This window comes from Neomonachus schauinslandi, chromosome 2, assembly GCF_002201575.2.
Source record: "Neomonachus schauinslandi chromosome 2, ASM220157v2, whole genome shotgun sequence".
In the NCBI taxonomy this organism is placed as follows: Eukaryota; Metazoa; Chordata; class Mammalia; order Carnivora; family Phocidae; genus Neomonachus; species Neomonachus schauinslandi.
The window spans coordinates 85,252,982-85,273,055 of record NC_058404.1 but is presented as its reverse complement, the minus strand read 5'-3'; the positions used below and the strand labels follow the sequence as shown (position 1 = coordinate 85,273,055).

Genomic DNA, 20,074 nt, shown 5'->3' with positions numbered 1-20,074 from the left:
TCATTCTTACAACAAAAATATGAGGTACATACTCTTACCCTCGTTTTACAGATGAGGAAACTGAGGCTGAGATGTTAACCTTGCTCAAGTTTCCAGAGCTTATAAGTAGCAGAGCTAGGATTTAAATCCAGGTAATATAAATTTATGTCCTTTATCACTGCGCTAAACTGCTTCTTAACAGTGGTACTGTTCAGGGTACTATAAGAGAAGGTAGAGGTCTCCTTTGGTAAAACAGTAGTCTTTGATCACAGGTATTGGGCATGGAAAAATGGGTCCATCCTAATGATTGTCACACTTTCTGACTCTTGTTCTCCTCCGTACTTTTTGCTTCCTGGACTTAAATTACCAAAATAATTCTAGATTCTCTTCTACCGACCAAGGCTAGATGAAAATAGGCCCAGAACGTACTGTAATTTTTGATAAAAGCTTTTCAGATTCAACCCAGGCTTAGGTCAGAGTTGACAGATCTGGGAGAACCATATCCATTTCGGAATGAAGGCAGCTTTAGGATAAACAGATCAGCCTTAGAACCGCACTCTCCTTTCAATGTCCTCATGCTTGAGATACTTTGGTCTGGATTTTCTTTTCACATCGGCTTTGCATTTTTGTACAGGAACAGAAGGAATTGAAAATGAACTCTCTTTTTTCTCTTTCTTTTCTTTCTTTCTTTCTTTTTTTAAATTTTTTATTAAGTTGGCTCCACGCCCAGTGTGGAGCCCAGTGTGGAGCCCAATGCGAGGTTTGAAATCAGGACCCTGAGATCAAGAGTAGGATGCTTAACCAACTGAGCCACCCAGGCACCCCAAAAATGAACTCTTAAAAGCACATTTCACATGAAATTGGATTGATGTGATAGCAACTATAGACTGAGAAAAAGACTGAGTTTTATAGTTGAAAAACTCAGTCTGGTATTAAGTGCATATTATGACATAGTACCTGTGCTAATGTAGACATTGTGAGGTTTGAGGATTGATCCTATTTTGAAAGAAAATCTGTGGCTAAAATACTTTGATATAAAGAGCTCAATGAGGGGCGCCTGGGTGGCTCAGCCATTAAGTGTCTGCCTTCGTCTCAGGTCATGATCCCAGGGTCCTGGGATCGAGCCCCGCATCGGGCTCCCTGCTCAGCGGGAAGCCTGCTTCTTCCTCTCCCACTCCCCTTGCTTGCGTTCCCTCTCTCGCTGTGTCTCTCTGTCAAATAAATAAATAAAATCTTTAAAAAAAAAAAAAACAAACGAAGGAGAGGATGAGTGGCAAAATCTTGGTGACTACAGAAACATGTTGGTGGGGGCGTACAGAAAAATAAGAGCTCAAGAAATTGACAAACTAGTGGCGCCTGGGTAGCTCAGTCGTTAAGCGTCTGCCTTCGGCTCAGGTCATGGTCCCGGGGTCCTGGGATCGAGCCTCTCATGGGACTCCCTGCTCGGCGGGAAGCCCGCTTCTTCCTCTCCCACTCCCCCTGCTTGTGTTCCCTCTCTCGCTGTGTCTCTCTCTGTCAAATAAATAAAATATTTTTTTAAAAAAAAACAACTCCGTGAACCTTCTGATCTTATCTATATATAATAAATCAGCTTATTACTCTAAATTTACTGGAAGACCTTGAATATATACAAGAATAGCATTTTGAGGCTAGCCTGTTTAATCACATCAGAATACGAGAAAATTGCTGTTTGTCTTTCTTACTGCGCAGAGGTAGCTGGCAGTGCTCTTGTCTGCTTCATTGAAGAGTCATGAATACCCTTTTGCCCAGGGCTGCCACATAGAGTTGGCAGATTTTGCACTGTACAATCCTCGAGGTGCAATCTTACACAGACTATGATGTGAATAGTGTTCTCTTGGGTTGTGTTGTATATCGCATAGCACTGTCCTTGTGCCCACTGGGCTTTTGTGCTCTTGCCTCCACCCCAGTCTTCAATGTGTGTTTCTAAGCTTCATTTTCCCTCTAATAAGCCTCCTCCACCCCATTTTTCTGCCTTTTTTTCTTTCATTTTTTTTTCAGATGAAGTCAAACTGTTGATAAACCATACAAAGATTTTCTATCGTTTGGGTTCCTTGTGGCCAAAATTTCAGAAACTGGCTTCATTATTACATTGATCAATTTGGAACACTTTACTTTTGTAGAAGAATTTTTGGTTTAATTTTAGTGTTAGACTGAAACATCGGCAAAAGAAGTATTCCACATCCCTATACTAAACCTAATTTCAAAGTCAGTTGCATTGATTGCATGATTACATGTTGCTTTGCTTGTGTATTTTATAACTCTTCTCAGCTGTCATGAAAATTTTGTTTTGTATTCTTAAAAACACTAAATATTAGGATTTTGAAGCACTTTTGTATATTATTTAGCAGGGGAAATAGCCAAGCTGCAGGCTACTGTTGCTGGGTACTCCCAGGATCACTTTTGCTTTTGGCTGTTGCCTATGTCATCCATCCCAGACCTGTGTTAGCCAGGTCAGTAGCTGAAATGGTAGGAAAAGTGCTCTTCGCTATGTCAAGTGCCAAATAAAGTTTTCACTGCTAACACGCCACCTCTTCAGTTATAAAGCAATATGTTGTTGACTGAATGGAGAAGGATAATTTTTGAAGTTGAATAATATAAAGAATTTTTGAAGAGATTTTTAGTAATCAGTCTACTTGGATTCATGTAGATGTACTAATATGTATTACATATTAATATATGTTTATATATTACATATAGTATATAATATATATGTAACTATATATATTACATCTTTTTCACATGGTTTTACTTCTCAGGTTCTTTGTACTTCAGAAAAAGTTTATATGCATATTACATATTATGTACGTGATGTATTACATATGTATAATGCAGATGTAACATGTATATAATATGTACATATTATATCACATATATATGTGTGAACTTTCTCAGAAGTGCAAAGAACCTGAGAATTAAAGCCATATGAAAACAATTTGAGGGAAAGTAGCTCTAATGCTAGATAAGTAGATAGATGCTAAAAGACTCAGAGTAGATAATTATTAAACATTAGGTCGGTTTTATACCATTTGTAGCTAGCTAATTCTTTAATAATGCTATGTAAAGGATGTTTACATAGACAAGTGATCTCTTATTTCAGAGGTAGTTTATACATACACTGAGCATTTTATTTTCACGTTCATGCTAGTATCTGAAGTGTCACGCAATTTTATTAACTGAAACTGTGAGGGAATATTCAATACACTGATAACTCTTATGATTCTAGTTCTAGAATGTAGACATCCTTGTTCAGTAGGTCGGGGTTCTACTATTTAGCATATAGAGGCATAAGAATGCTTTGGTATAGAAGGTGCTCTATAAATAATTTGTTGAAAGAGTAACAATATTGACAGGTCTAAATTGCTTCAGTGAGTAGATTAGATTGCTTACCAGATCTGTTTCCAGTAATAATCTGGCTTATTTAAAAATCTTGAGCACACTGAATATGAAATGAATGTTAGCTATAGAGCAGAACATGTTTCACAGGAATTTTATGTTTTAATATTTTGGAAATTTTTAGAGAGAACACACCTGTGGGTGGAGGGTTGGGCAGAGGGAGAAGACAGAGAATCTTAAGCAGACTTTGTACTAAGTGTGAAGCCTATCACAGGGCTTGATCTCATGATCCTGAGATCAGGACCTGAACCGAAATCAAGAGTTAGATGCTTAACCAACTGAGCCACCCAAGTGCCCCAATATTTTGGAACCTTTTACAGAAACAATAAAATGTTGATATTTATTTCCTTATACACATCCTAATTAATCTGTTTTAACCATAACCAGGAGGTAACAAGTTAATATTTTTCATTTTTCCCGTATTAGTGTTTCAGATAGCTAGTATTTTTCTCTTGAACTTTATCAATTAAAAGTATTAAACGGCATATGTAAAGTAATACTTTATTTTTTTTATTTTTATTTTTTAAAGATTTTATTTATTTATTTGACAGAGAGAGACACAGCGAGAGAGGGAACACAAGCAGGGGGAGTGGGAGAGGGAGAAGCAGGCTTCCCGCTGAGCAGGGAACCCAATATGGGGCTCGATCCCAGGACCCTGGGATCATGACCTGAGCTGAAGGCAGACGCTTAACGACTGAGCCACCCAGGCACTCCTGTAAAGTAATTCTTTAATAATGAAAAATATTTTTAAAGAGATTTGTCTTTATCCCTATCATCATCCTTAACATAAGAGCTTTTTTCATTTTGCTGTTCTCTTTATTTGTATTTATGTGTATTTTACATAATTTACATCAGTGAATACACAATTTTGTAAACATTCTTCCATGTTATAGTCATCATAATTATTTTTAGTAGCCACTAGATTAGAAACTACAGTTATTAACTAGACTCTGAATGGACAGTTTCTGTTGTTTCCAATTTCATGGGTTGTAAATAAGGTTGAAGTGAATTTTTATGTATATAATTTTTTTCCTTCTTTGTAATTTTCCTTAGGTTAAATTTCCAAGAACAAAATTGCTTATTAAAAAATATTTAAATGTTTTTGTGAGTATAAGTTATTACCATACTGCTTTCCAAGAAGATAACATATTTAAAATTTCTAATATTTTATATTTGTTCTTCCATAACTTTGATCATTATCTCCTTTAAAAAATTTAATAAATGTACAGTGGTATTTTATTGCTATATGTTTCTGTTTCTAACTTTCTCTTATTGCAGACCATTCATCAAGGATTTTGTACCCAAGACCCAAAAGCTTGTTACCCGAGATGATGAATGCCGACATGGATGGTATGTGCTTTATTTTCCTTTTTGTGAGTTCCTGGTTTTGTGGATGCTTTTGGCTTAATTAAGCAATGGAAAGAACAGAGAAGCAATATTTAGAGGCTTGGATTTGGCTAATTTACTTACTTATATCCTCTCTAGTTCTAGAAAGGATTGATAATGGCAAAACAATTTATCTTCACCTTGGTGTCCGTATCTGCCATGTGGGCATCTAACTGTTTCCTTTACAGGGCTCTTGTTTAAGTCAAGTAAGATAATGAATATAAAAAATTTTGCATATCTTTAAGTGCTACACTACACAAATGGTACCTAATGTTAATTAATAGTAAATCTGAACCTTTGTATTACAGCAGTGGATGCTGAAAATCAGGTGGAACTGGAGGAAAAAACACGACTTATTAATCAAGTGTTGGAACTTCAACACACACTTGAAGGTTAGCTTCCATTTTGTAGTTTTCTTGAATAATATCTAATTAGTTGAAATTGTAAGCATTTGTTTTGCTAAATTTTGTTAGCGTGTCCCCAGTTTTTAAAAGTATAAACTTCAAAGTCCATTTCAATAGTTTCTTTTCCCTCCTGCCTGCAGCTTTGGCTAGTGATTTTAAAGAACAGATGTGCTTCAATAAGAAAGTCAAATAGTGTTCCTGTGCATCCCTCTGGGGTTAATGTAATGCTGTTTATTACATGAGAGCCCCTTAAGCCCCTGCACTGTGTTATTACTAAGTCCAATTTAATAAAGCTTATACTAAAGTTTTTACTTTAAAAGTGTTTTAGCTTCAGAGATTAAAAGTGGGTTGATCGGAGTTTTTTCATTTTCTGAATGTCTTACATAAAATTAATACTACCACTGAAACATCTTGGTTTTTAATGAAATTAAGAGGTTGTGGGTGTTTTGTTTTGTTTTAATAGCAGGGTGAGCAGATCATGTCATTTCAGTGGCTTCCCATTTCACAGTTAATAAAAGCCAGGTTACTCTCTGGAAATCTGTTACCTCCTTTTACCTTTCAGAGTCAGTCATGTCACACTCTGCCTCATTCATTCTACCTCAGACACTGACCTCCTTGCTGTTCTTTCAGCAAACTTTTACTGAGGGTCTTAGTGGTTGCTGTTCTCTGCTTGAATCTCTTTCCCTTAGGTGTTCACATTCTATATGGCTCATTCCCTCATTTCTTTTAGGTCTCTGGTCAAATTCCCTTTATCAAAATATCGCTGACTATATGAATATAAAAAGGCAGCTTCCCTTTTGCTTCCTGGGACTCTTACCCTTCTTTTTTCTCCTGACCCCTACTTGGTTGGAGCCCCCCAAATGCACATGTGCCCACATGCGCATTAGAATGTAAGCTCTGTGAGGGCAAGGGCTTTTGTTACAGTTGCCTCTAGAAAGTGCCTGGCTCTTAAAGGGCACCCAATACTTAGTTGTTAAATGAATGAATGGAGAGAATGTTTTATTTGATCATTAAGAACTATGTCTTTTGAATTTCTTGCAAATGTAAAAATACAAAATGCTCAATTGCTTGGAAACTGACTTTCCATATCCAGTGCATAAACTGAGTTGTATTTGCCTGCCACATTTTCTTAAGCATTTCTAACAAAGATGTTACAGTTTTTTTTATGTTGGTAAGACATGAATCAAAATTCACATTTTAAAAACCAAGTCCGTATCTTATGGAAATAACCATTTTAAGAAATAACTACTCAACATAGATGCTATTTGCCAACATTTAGTCTAATGTGAAATCTCTTTTTAAGAATTTTGGCTATTAACTTGCACTCAGTTTACTTTGTTTACCTTAATTTCTAAAGTTACCTGAATTTAAAAGCAGAAAATTTAAAGATTGTGTTCTCTCTCTTAAGAATGAATTTTAAGTCTTTTATAATATGGAGTCATTGCCATCATTTTATTGATACTGGACTTTTTTATTCTTAAATACAGACCTCTCCGCAAGAGTAGATGCAGTTAAGGAAGAAAATCTGAAGCTAAAATCAGAAAACCAAGTTCTTGGACAATATATAGAAAACCTCATGTCAGCTTCTAGTGTTTTTCAAACAACTGACACAAAAAGCAAAAGAAAGTAAGGGATTGACATCCCTTCTGTTTTATGGAATTGCTGCTCATCTTTTTTTCTTTAAAACCTGGATAGATTTAAAAAGTTATAGTACTTTTGTTTGTGGCTTAATTGAATATTTATGAAGATAATGTCAGATCTAGGCAAAATTAAGAGCATAATGGAAGACTTCATGAGTTTGTGTATAATATGTTAGTCTATGAAAACGTGCAAATGTAGAGACTTTATAATTAGAAATGCATATATTTATGAAACTTGAAAATGAATGTTTTATCAAATTTGCTTTGATTTATAAGTTTAGCACTGTCTTTTATTATAGGCATAGTAAGAGATACAAGAAAATAACCACCGTGTTGTGAAAAGTGACCAAAATCATGTACTGAACGCACAGCTTTATGTACCCTGTCCACCATGTTGTGCCTCTTCTCCATTTGCTTCTTCCTTTCCATTTCCCTTCCCCTAAGGAAAAAATTGGTTTTACATTTGTAAAAGTAATTTTAATAGTTAATCATCCGTGAGAGTAACCTGAGCTTGAATTGTTGAAACTTACTAAAATAAGATACTTTCTCAGTTAGGGCTTCTCATAGTTAATAATAAGATAGGATTGTTGGTTTCTCTTTAATCAGTTGAAAACAGAGGCTATAAGTATGAAGACTTTTCTTTGCAACGGAATTGTCAAATTGGGAAGGTTTGGTTGTTAAAACCTTCCTTTGCACAAAACGTGGAGAAAGATTAGTATCTGGAAAGATGAGCTCTGGTTATACATTTGGAATAGAAAATTTTGAGAAAAACATTAATAGGATGGAAAAGGTACCTGGCAAACAGTAGTAACCAACTCCAAAATGTTTTTACTCCAGATTTGTGTGATCTCTGACACAGACTAGATATATGTGTATATATATATATATATATATCTCCGAGAAAGTAGATTAAATGTGACTAACCTTATGTCAATCACATCTGGAAGAGAACAGTTACAAAGAGTTTAGTCTTAACCTTTATTTATAGTACCCAGCAGATCTTTTGCAAAGTCCCTTTAGGGTGTATTAGTATCGGAATCATGAATAATAAAATGAGGGAGTTTTACATGTATACTAGAGAATTTTCTGTAAACTACTTGGTTTGCAGAGTTTTAGTCACTCTTTTACGGTTTCTAAAAATTTAGTTTGTAGATTCCATCTGGTAAGAAAATTAGTATCAGAAGTAGTGTTAAAATGTTAAATAGGAAAAGAGATCCACTAATACAGTTTTGGTTGTTAGATTTGGGCTTTTAATCCTGGAATAATCTTATGTTTGTATTGGTGTACGATTCAATGAATGACTTTAGCTGTATGAATATAATAGTTATACTGCAAATATTTTGCATCCCTTTTGTGACCTAATTTACAAACATTTAAAATTGTGTTGCAATTTTGCTTTGCTGTTTAATAAAAAGCTGTTTCAGAGATTGTGTGTGTGTTAATATAGTAACTGTGGTGTGTATAATGGTGTAGTGGTATATCCAGGGTTGTTCAAAGCCACAGGGTTAAGTAGCGTATCTTATTTAAGTACTAGTTACTGTATGTGTAGGGGAATATTTTTATTAAAACAAATGTTACAGGGGGCGCCTGGGTGGCTCAGACGTTAAGCGTCTGCCTTCGGCTCAGGTCATGATCCCGGGGTCCTGGGATCGAGCCCCGCATCGGGCTCTCTGCTCGGCCGGGAGCCTGCTTCTCCCTCTCCCACTCCCCCTGCTTGTGTTCCCTCTCTCGCTGTGTCTCTGTCGAATAAATAAAATCGTTAAAAAAAAAAAAAAACAACCAAATGTTACAGGATATTATACATTAAGTTTTTGAAATAAAACAAAGAATTCGGAGACAGATCCAGGATTGCCAGGGGAAAGGTGGTTATAATTTTTAGGTTAGGCTAAGCTCCTGTAACAAGAGATACGCTAATAAAATAATATAGAAGTTTCTCTCCCAACTAATGGTCTTGATGTTAAACACTGCAAGCTAGCAGGCTTTGTTCCACATAATGATTCAGGGACTTGAGTTGAGGATAGCTCTGCCATTTTCGACCATGGCTTCTAAATCACTCTAACTAATCACTATTCTAATTTACAGAGAAACTACATGGGACACGTATGCAAAGTTTAAAGGGTTAGGCCTGCCTGGAAAGGGCACATACGTTTTCTTACATTCCAATGGTGAGGAGACTTAGTTACATCTAGATTGCAGGAGCTGAGAAATGTAGTCTTTGGCTAGAAGCCATATTCCAGCTATAACTTTATTACCGTAAAAGCACATGGAGGATTCTGGTAGCAACCAGCAGCCACAGCATTCTTCTCTTGCTATTAAGTCTCTGTGCACAACCTTCTTCCCATGCACAGAACATACTCAACCCCTCCTCACCAGTTACTGATTCAACTCAAAATCCAGGATCTTCATCAAGGTCCATCAGTTGTAGATGTGGCTTCTAATAGTCTGACAACGTCTAAACTGATGGGCAAATTATTTCCTCTCACCCTTAAGTCTGCCCATTTATAATGGTGTAGTGAGGACAGGAAACCCAAATAAAACCTCTCAACTTAGAAAATGGAATAAAGGGGAACATGTATTGATTCAAAGCGACTGTGGGGATATTCCTGGGAAACCCTAAGAAGAGTGTGACCCTGATGATAAAGAAGTTCCTTGGGACACCTGGGTGGCTTAGTTGGTTAAGTGTCTTCTGCTCAGGTTGTGATCTTAGGGTCCTGGGATCGAGTCCCGCAATGGGCTCCTTGCTCAGCGGGGAGCCTGCTTCTCCCTCTCCCCCTGCCTGCCGCTCCCCCTGCTTGTGCTGTTTCTGACCAAAAAAAAAAAAAAAAAAAAGCTCCTTGATCAGACCCTGATTCTGCTCTCTGGCAAGAGACTCCCTTGTTCATTACCCTCAATGGCTTCCACTCCGGAAAGTTATTCTTATCCACTTCTCTCCATGGCTCTGTCTGAAGTAGAGGCTGGGAATTTGCCCTTTCTGGGAGTTGTTAAAATAGTAGTGCGCTTATTGCTGGCATGAGCTTGGTGCCCATTGTTTTAAGGCCAAGCTCACATTTCTTTGGAAGTAAAGTTCCCTCAAAAATTCTTGTTTCTAGTTCCACCTGTTAGGAATCACAATCAAGCACTTCTCTAGACCAAATTCTCAAAGTATGCTTTCATCATCACAGGACCCTGCCTCTTTAGTGGAGGCTACCTTGAGACCAACTGAAAAGAAGACTGCCCTGGGAATGCTAACACCCAGATTATCACTGCAGGGATGGATCCCTTTGTTTGGCTTACCATGTGACAGAGAGGTCTTGCTGGGCTTCCCCCTCAGCCTCCCACAGCTCAAAAAGAAAACAGACCTTTTTTTGGTATAGAAGGGTACAGAAGCACTTGGCCTTTCTAATCCTTTGAGGTTCCTAGTATCTGATTCAGTTTCTCTATTCCATCTCCACTTGGGAGACTGGTCAATTCTTTCTTGTGATGCCTTGCTAAAAACATCAAGGACCAGGCAATTCATTTCACATTCTGACTTTTCCAACTGCTACCCATGGAGCTATCAGCTCAGTAGGTGACAAAATGTTACCTGAAATGCAAGTCCCAGCTGTTTGTCATGTGAATTAGGTAAGCCAATGCTAAACATTGTTTTCCTTATGACAGTATCTCACTTCAGGCTATCAATTTCTACATTAGAAATATAGATGGTAAACAGTGTGCACAGGGACTGTGTCTAGCTTCTGACATAGACTCTCTCCGTGACCAAACTTTAACCAGCCTCTTCTGAGCCTTCTTTTCGACTAGACCTCAGAGGCCCCTCTCTGGCCTGACTGCCAGTTTTCCAAAGAATCCTGCTAAGTCGGTTTAGAAGGAATTCCCTCACTCTCAGCATCTGATCACCCTGGTTTTCCAGGGTTAAATCAGTTTAGCAAGCATTCCCCTACCCTTGATGTCTCCTTAGTAATTTTCCCTCTCCCCCGATTTTGCTCACTGACTTTAAATCCCAGCTGTCTTTGCTGTATTTGGAGTTGAGCGAAGTATCTCTCCTCCACTGTGACAGTCTTTGGCACCTATTGTAGTAGCTAGAATAAGGTCTTCCTCACTGTTTTAACAAGTGTCAGAATAATTTTTTCTTTAATACTTCTAGTCTAAATGCTGGTGGAATGATTGGCAGGAAAATCAGCACACCTCTTTCCTCAACCACCTCTCCCCCAGTAGGACCTCCCTCAATACTGATAATAGCATTCCATTCAGAATTTGTCCTCTTTATATTCCCTTTGGACTTTATTTATAGCCGATTAACTATATAGATCACCATCCCTTATGTGGAATTCTGGGGACCAGATGTTTCAGAATTTGGAATTTTTCAGATTACATAAAGAATTATGAATATGGTTTGGGACAGCACCTGTAATCAAATACATTAAGATTTTTGTAACAAATATATGAATTTAATACTAAGTGTATGATAAAGGCCTGTCGGGGAGGTCAGGTTTGGCTGCTAAATGAATTTTTGTGTCAAACATGAAAACACTTTAGCTTTTCACAGATTTTTTGTTCTTTGCAACAAAAATTTTTGCAGAAAAGTTACCAAAATCATCTAAGCATAGAACCCCCACTAGTTTATAATGTCACATTTCTATTCCTGTCCATTACTCTTCCCCTTTGATCGTGTCCTTCTTCCAAAAGAAAAATGAGAGGTGAATTATAGAATCCAAAATTAACTTTGTGGTCCAAAGCAAAGCAAAACTATCTTAATTCTGAAGAAAGTAAAACCTTTCTTCACTTTCCCTGGTCAGTTTTTCCCTCTGGAGTTAACACCCTCTGGTGGTTTTCAGGCAGATATTTCTTCATTCCTGAAACAATCAAAATTACCAGCGAAGACCAAGAGATTACTTTAGTTTTAAGACCGCTTGCAAATCATGAAGGAACAGAAAATGTGATCACATTCAAGTTTGTTTAAGAATTGGTAGAGAGAATGACTTAACAGCCTTTTAGCTACTCTGGCTGAAAAACAAAACTGCAGTTTATTTCTCTTAAATCATAGAGACTTCATGGCATTTAAACACAAATTTACCATAACAAGAACTTTAGGTTGGCCTTAGGATTGAATTTACCTTATAATGGAGGTGGATGGGGAGGAGTGATGACAGAAGCTAAAGTATTACGTCAAATCACTTGTATAATGTATTTACTGTATTTTAGATTTTATGTATTACTCATAGATGGCTTACCAAATGGTTAAGTTATCAAAACTTGAGAATATTCCCAAATTTTACAAAGAACATAACCGTGTATTCACTGAACAAAAACCAACTATGTGGTAAGACACTATGCTAGGCGTTAAAAGATCCAATCATCCTATTGCCTACCTCCCCTAAAACTACCATTGCTCCTCCATGCATTTGCATTTCCAGAGACAAACTCCAAATGCATTCGCAAATACATTTTCTCTCTCATCAGCCTACGTCATCTGGCATGTCAGATTAAGGATTTTCTTTTCGAAACTCCTCACAGCTGTCATACTATGAGAATGCGTGGGAGCTAAAATCTGGGATGAGATTATTAAAATTTATGTAGAAATGCTATTATTCATTTACATAAGAGACTGAAGTAGTTATCTGATATGAGCCATGTGATAGTTCATCCCTAAATCCTGCTAAAGTCAAAACATAGTCACAATACTATAAAAAACCATTTCTGGATTACTGTTCTAAATTTCTAAGATACATTAAATTCACTGCTAGTGGTTAATTGTAACATAGAGGCAGTTCCATCCTGTGTCTCTTGCAAATGTGGCCTGACACTTCAAAAAGGCTACTGATCCTAGTAATATGTGTCTTCCTAGAGAAGCGATGAATGGAAGCGAGGCTATCTTAAAAAGATACTGAAGAAAAAGGAAGCTCATTAGCCTGGTCAAGTTGAAAAGCCTCTAAAAAGGCCAACTAAAATAAAAGCAAAATACACTTCTTTTTCTCCTTTATTAGAGAAAAGGATAAAATTTAAGTCATTTTAAACAAAGTCAGAATAGGGTGGTAAAAGGAAAAAGCCATCTTGTTATTAAGGAAGACTCTACGCTTTATCGACTGCATGGATCTAGCACACATATTTACATAAAAGTTTAAGTTTTGGTTAAACCTATCAGCCGTAATATACCCACAGCGGGTATCCCCACAGGAAGGAGCAGGGAGCTGGCAAAACGGGTTGCCCAGATTCTACCACTGCAAGCTCATGGAGTTTAACCAAACACTCACTTTAAAATGAATCTGCAACCAAGAAAGTAAAAAAAGCTTTAATAAATCTTTAGGAAAAAATGTTCACATACAAGACACTTGTCAGGCAAGAAGGTTTCCATAAAATTAAGGATTTCTCTCCTGAAGTAGTTTACTTTCAGAAACATTCTCCTCTAGAATCAATCACTCGATATGTCTAGTTCATTGGGAATGTTCCAAATACAAAGCAAGAAAGGGAGTCCTTGCAAGATGTGTCAAGTTTGGTTAGTATTAAATAAACACAAACTATGGTTAACTGTTAAGATTTTCCACCACCAGTTTATGAAAGTCAGTACACGGCAATGAGAATAAAGCACTTATTTTCAATTCACTCTCTGAGATAAGGAGTGAATAGTATTACTGGCTTATTTGTCTTAACTTTAGTAAGAAGAGAAGTGAGTCTCGTTTTCCTTATACGTGCGCTCTGTCTGACTGGGGAGCAGCCATGTGGGAACTGAGTCGAAGCTTGCCGAGGGTTGGGTTGTATATGTACATGAAGAAATCCAAAATATTACCCAACTAGTGTAAAGTTCCCTCGATAGTTAGTATTAAAGTAGTTCCATGGTCTCAAAGATTCGGATCCCCTTGCGAAGGGCCTAACCTGTTACCCAAACATAAAAAGTTCTTAAAATATTTTAAATGGAATGACACAGCTCCACTCTAATGTAGTTCTGTGATTTCTGGTAACTACTTTAAAAAGAGGAGCAATATCTACTATCTACCTTAGAGGCAGCTTTGAAGCTAGATAACAGCCTTAAAATAGATTTGAATTTGTCAGGAAAAAAGCAAGATAAAAATACAAAGCAGGATGACTGATATCTATTCCCTATTAGAATCTCTTAATGACCAGAAAAAAGAAAATAATTTAAAGCTCCCCCCTCAATAATTTACCTTTTAAAGAGGGTGTAGTTTAAAGAAGGAAAAATGTTTAAATTTTATTTTCAAGAGCAATGTATGCATAAGCAATCTTCTGAGTAGGGTAAGCCGTTCTGGCATAAAACAATTATAAAGGCTTAAAAAGTATCCGTACACCATTATATTCTGATGAACCTATTATCTTTGCATTCAAATGTAAAATATGCTGCACTATTAACCAGTGATTCTATGACTGACACCTAAGACTTTTCTGTTTTGTTGACCTGTCAACAAAGCACCTCTTCGAAGAAATCTATAATTTAAGTGAACAACAGACCCTAACTGTAATTTGACACAACCAGGCAAATGGGGGCCACATACAACACTTTCAACTGTGGACAGAATCAAACAACCATACAGCAACTTTATTGTGTTTAGCTCTGAACAACAGAACACACTCTCATTTTTATTATAGAACTACCGTTACAGCGTCATATAGCCATTTAAGAGGAATTTCTAGTAACTGATTTTCCAACAGCAGGAAAGCTGCTGCATATTATTTTGCTCTGTACAAACCAAAACTTTCTCCAACTTTTAAAACTTGGTAACTTCTAATGATAGTAATCTCTTAAATCGGATAAGTAACGTGCCACTCCTTTATTCTAAATTTAAAGACCAGGTAAATTCAAAGTTTTTTGTTTTTTTTTTTCCTGAAAAGAAAGACTAAAATAAATGTCTGAAAGAATAACATTGCTAGATATTAGAAACGTGCAGATTGACTCAAGTTCGGCTCTAGCACACTGATGTTAGAATGCCAAATATCTCGCTCAGGAATTAAAAATACTTGAATAGAGTTTATTCCTTTCGTACTCTTCTCTTGCGTACGGACTTCACTGGCCCATCTCCAGATCCCGTGCTCTCATCCGCTTCTTTCATCTAGAAGAAAGAATGATGCAGATGGTTGTTCTCATACAATGGGTAAATACTAAATTTCTTATTCTCAAAAATACGTGTTCTAACAAATGCTACCTTATATGTGTTCTTTAATTCACGAAGCTGATCAAAAATGTGTACTTAAGTTAACATGTTTTAATTTGTTCACCCTTTGGCATGATTACATTTTTGGAATAACTCTGCTTATCAAAGTCCTCTGACAAGGAATACTGCTAACAACTCAATTCATGATTTTATCATTTGGAATTTAATCTCAATGTCATAGCTAATTAAAGGCTATATGATCTTTTCATTGTGGGATATTAAGCACTAACTTCATCACGATAGTTCTATAAGTAATGGACTGCTGAGCTAGATTCGCAGAAACTTTTTCAGAACTTATGACACACAGTACTTTGAGAAAATTAGGAGAGAGGGAAGGGAAACATCAAATTTATAGTCTGGGTTTTTTCTTTCCTTATCCAATAAGCACTCACATGTAAATTAAACTTGTGTAACAAAATAAAATAATGAAGGTATTATATGGTATTATACAAAATAGTTATAATTATTTTTCAAGGTCATACTATATAAAAGTTGGCTTATTTTAGCCCGCTGACATATAAGAAGACTAAAAGACAAAGACAGAATTAAAATATTTTTAAAGGTACATAAAATGTTTTGTGAAGCAAAATATAACCAGACACATATTCAACTGAATGACTGTAAGTATTGTTATTCAGAGTGACAGGTGAGACAATGACTGTTTAAAACTCTGTCCTGGAAGAAATTATCTTCACCCAGCTTCCTCTAATGTGGATATTCATACTAATGTTCCCCCACAGTCCCTTTAAGAACTCACAAGGCATTAAGACCAGTACCTAAGTATATGTACTGAATAGGCTTTAGAAAACAAACAATAACAATAAAACAAATTTATGTGAGAGATTTCTTCAAAGAGACAAAACAGCAAGGTTACATCATCATATGCAAGAGGCCAGGTGAAACTGTGATTTCCCCCTGCCTAGCACTGCCTAGAGGGTGCTGAGTAGGGTGACTGGGGTAAGGTCACGTAGCTCCTAAGGCTAGCAGATAAAACATGCTGGGTAAAAAGAGAAAGCTCTGGTTCTGAATCATATCCTGGATGGCATCTGGTTCCAGAATAACAGACTAAAAAGAGGCACTGTAGAAAGTTCTGTTATATATCAGGATGCAGAAAGGGGTAGACATATCAAGTTAATGGGAAAACTAGTTTATTAAAGATTTCAGGAAAAAACACCCTATCAGGCAGATACTACTCAACTACCCAATGAATGAAATACTACAAAATATGACAATAAATTATTCAGACCATGAGAATGTTTTTATAATGGGTATAAAGAAAACTGTCTTGTAATAAACAGAATTACCTTTTAAATATTCAAATGGTCTATTTATAATAATTTTCAACAGACTAACAAAGTCATAATTTTTTACAGATGCAACTCTATTTTGCAAAACCCAGGCTTACTTTATACTGTTTCTCATCAGGCATTAAGATGATATAAATTATAGTATTTTCTTACCTTCTTTATGGATACATTTTAAAAACAATATGGAGGCTCTTATGAAAGCTTGGAGAAATATGGCCAATTTTTGTACAGTAGGACCTTGAAAAAATTCTCTATAAACCAGACTGCTTTGTTAAAATAATTTTTATGGATAACAATCGTACATAAAATCTAGTTTATTTTCTGTTAAAGAGTTGCTTACCTCATCCTCTGATCCAGACTTATTTGATTTATTACCCTCTTCTTGTCCTTCTATAATTTCAATTTCTTTTTCACTCTTTTCCTCAGGTTCACCTTCCTCTTCTAGAATACAGATTTTTTTTTTTTTAAAGATTTTTATTTATTTCTTTGACAGAGAGAGAGACAGCGAGAGCAGGAACACAAGCAGGGGGAGTGGGAGAGGGAGAAGCAGGCTTCCTGCCAAGCAAGGAGCCCGATGCGGGACTCGATCCCAGGACCCTGGGATCATGACCTGAGCTGAAGGCAGACGCTTAACGACTGAGCCACCCAGGCGCCCTAGAATACAGATTTTTATTACAGGCAAAGACCTGAATTAGAATTTTGCTACTGAGAAGTATTAAATACAACAAGGGGATTTATTTAAATTCCAATATTTAAAAGCAATTTCTATCATGAGAAATTTCTAAAAAATTAATTGCAAATATTCATTATTTTACAACATTTTATATATAAATCATCATATTTGAGGGAAGAGAGGTTTAAGAAATTCTTAAGCATTCAGTCTACATGTAATATGAAAAGCAAATATATATGTGTATATGCGTATACATATGGACACATACATATGTAAATATGCATCTGTGTGTATTTTTTTGAGAGTATAATTTTTAAGTCAACTGTTTCATCAATTATTAAGTTAAAAACAGTGCTCAAGACATAATTTAAGTTGTAAGGGGCTCAGTCTGGAGCCTGACTTGAGACACCTGGCAAATATTGACAGTTTATTAATACCTAGATGAGTGTAAGCAAGTCTCAATGGAGACCCACTAAAAAGCCTCAGTTCTTCAGTTCGAACATGTTGATGAGTTTAGTATAGGGTGGAAAGGGGACATATGACGCAGCAGTCCTTTCGGGCCATTAAATTATTCTTTCGATATGATAAACTATCTGATGAACAACAGCCTTTTACTAAAAGACTGGGTGTGAATTTTAAACCTATTCCTCTCCTATAGAGGCTGTGCTGTCTGGCCTCCCATCTCATCTACATTCTTGTGGACAGGAAAAGCCCCTGCAAACAGCTACGACACATGGGGTTCACACCTGCTCTTAAACCTCTCTCTTCCTAGAAAACAAGAACTGTAAGCAGGACGACTGCTCAGGGTACAGCATCCAGGCAGGGGCCATTACTCCCCTCTGCCACGGTCATGGACTCATGGGGATTCAGATGGTAGATATTTGACAATAATCAAGTGCAACAGCTAGTGTTTACCAGATCATGTGCTCTTTTTAGGAGCTTTGCCCAGGGTCCCCACTGTAACTCACTATCACTATCCTACCTTTGGCTGGCTACCTACCTACCTGTCATTATCCTACCTTTTTCAGCAGTTTCAAGAGTTTCACCATCACTTTGCTTCTTTTCTTCTTCCAAATCTACTGGTTTCTCCAGGGCAGCTTTCTTTTCCTTCACTTCTTGCTCTAGTGCTCCCTTTGTTTGTGGTTTACATATGTCAGTTTTTTTATACTCTGAATCTTCATATTTTTTCTGTGGTAGTTTAACATAAGCTATTTTTAGTAAAAGCAAAGCTCTATTTTTTAAGTTTTGGGTTTTTTTTTTTTTTTGCAATAACTGATATCAAACACAGTGAATCAGCAATAAAAACTTATAGGAAATTTAGCTTATGGCTTTTAAGAAGCACTTGCTCAGACCTATCCACAGAGACCTGGCAGGCCAGAAAAGACTGACATGACATATTCAGGGTGCTAAATGAGAAAAATATGCACCTAAGAATACTTTAAACAGCAAGGATGTCTTTCAAAATAGGAGGAGAGATAAGTTTCCAGGACAAACAGAAAGTAAAAGAATTTGTGATCACCAAACCAGCCCTACAAGAAATACTGAAAGGGGTCCTCTAAGCAAAGAGAGAGCCTAAAAGCAACATAGACCAGAAAGGAACACAGACAATATACGGTAACAGTCACCTTACAGGCAATACAATGGCACTAAATTCCTATCTTTCAATAGTTACCCTGAATGTAAATGGGCTAAATGCCCCAATCAAAAGACACAGGGTATCAGACTGGATTAAAAAACAAGACCCAACGATATGCTGTCTGCAAGAGACTCATTTTAGACCCAAAGACACCTCCAGATTGAAAGTGAGGGGGTGGAAAATCAATTTTCATGCTAATGGACATCAAAAGAAAGCTGGGGTGGCAATCCTTATAACAGACAAATTAGATTTTATTTTTTTAAAGATTTTATTTATTTATTTGACAGAGAGAGAGAGAACCCAAGCAGGGGAAGCGGCAGAGGGAGAGGGAGAAGCAGACTCCCTGTTGAGCAGGGAGCCCGACATGGGGCTCAATCCCAGGACCCTGGGATCACAACCTGAGCTGAAGGCAAACACTTAACCGACTGAGCCACCCAGGCACCCCGACAAATTAGAATTGGAACCGAAGACTGTAATAAGAGATGCGGAAGGACACTATATCATAATTAAAGGGTCTATCCAACAAGAAGATCTAACAATTGTAAATACTTATGCCCCTAACATGGGGGGCAGCCAATTATGTAAGCCAATTAATAACAAAATCAAAGAAACACATCGATAATAATCCAATAATAGTAGGGGACTTAAACATCCCACTCACTGCAGTGGACAGATCATCTAAGCAGAAAATCAACAAGGAAACAAGGACTTTGAATGACACACTGGACCAGATGGACTTCACAGATATATTCAGAGCATTCCACCCTAAAGCAATAGAATACACATTCGTCTTGATTGCACATGGAACATTCTCCAAAATAGATCGCTGGATCACAAATTAGAGGTCTCAACCATTACCAAAAGATTGAGATTATTCCCTGCATATTATCAGACTACAATGCTTTGAAACTGGAACTCGATCACAAGAGGAAATTTGGAAAGAACTCAAATACCTGGAGACTAAAGAGCATCCTACTAAAGAATGAATGGGCCAACCATGAAATTAAAGAAGGATTTTAAAAAATTCATGGAAATAGGGGCACCTGGGTGGCTCAGTCGTTAAGCACCTGCTTTCGGCTCAGGTCATGATCCCAGAGTCCTGGGATTGAGCCTCACATCGGGTTCCCTGCTCGGCGGGAAGCCTGCTTCTCCCTCTCCCACTCCCCCTGCTTGTGTTCCTTCTCTTGCTGTATCTCTCTCTGTCAAATAAATAAATAAAATCTTTAAAAAAAAATTCATGGAAACAAATGAAAATGAAAACACAAATGTTCAAAACCTTCAGAATGCAGCAAAGGCGGTCCTAAGAGGGAAGTATATAGCACTACAAGCCTTTCTCAAGAAACAAGAAAGGTCTCAAATACACAACCTTACCTTATACCTAAAGGAGCTGGAGAAAGAACAGCAAATAAAGCATAAACCCAGGAGAAGAAGAGCATTAATAAAGATTAGAGAAGAAATCAATGGAATAGAAACAAAAAGAATAGTAGAACAGATCAA

General features: G+C 36.9%; 2 protein-coding genes across 4 annotated transcripts in view; one reads left to right on the top strand and one right to left on the bottom strand.

Annotated features, from left to right (window-relative positions):
• SCOC (short coiled-coil protein) overlaps positions 1 to 8,243 on the top strand; it is a 38,518-nt gene extending 30,275 nt beyond the window's left edge. The window contains exons 2-4 of one of the 3 annotated variants that reach the window (XM_044912615.1): positions 4,672 to 4,743; positions 5,091 to 5,171; positions 6,671 to 8,243. In XM_044912615.1, coding sequence (XP_044768550.1) covers positions 4,672 to 4,743; positions 5,091 to 5,171; positions 6,671 to 6,813 — 296 coding nt within the window. In that variant the 3' untranslated portion in view covers positions 6,814 to 8,243. Of the gene's footprint in view, positions 1 to 4,671; positions 4,744 to 5,087; positions 5,172 to 6,670 lie in introns of all 3 variants that reach the window. The other 2 variants (XM_044912614.1, XM_044912616.1) reach the window with 2 other exon arrangements.
• Positions 8,244 to 14,309: 6,066 nt separating this feature from the next.
• Positions 14,310 to 20,074, bottom strand: part of CLGN (calmegin) — a 58,809-nt gene continuing 53,044 nt past the window's right edge. The window contains exons 13-15 of the mRNA XM_021679335.1: positions 17,961 to 18,129; positions 16,609 to 16,709; positions 14,310 to 14,859 (exon numbers count right to left, since the gene is read on the bottom strand). Of these exons, the coding sequence (XP_021535010.1) occupies positions 14,779 to 14,859; positions 16,609 to 16,709; positions 17,961 to 18,129 (351 nt within the window). The 3' untranslated portion in view covers positions 14,310 to 14,778. The remainder of the gene's footprint in view (positions 14,860 to 16,608; positions 16,710 to 17,960; positions 18,130 to 20,074) is intronic.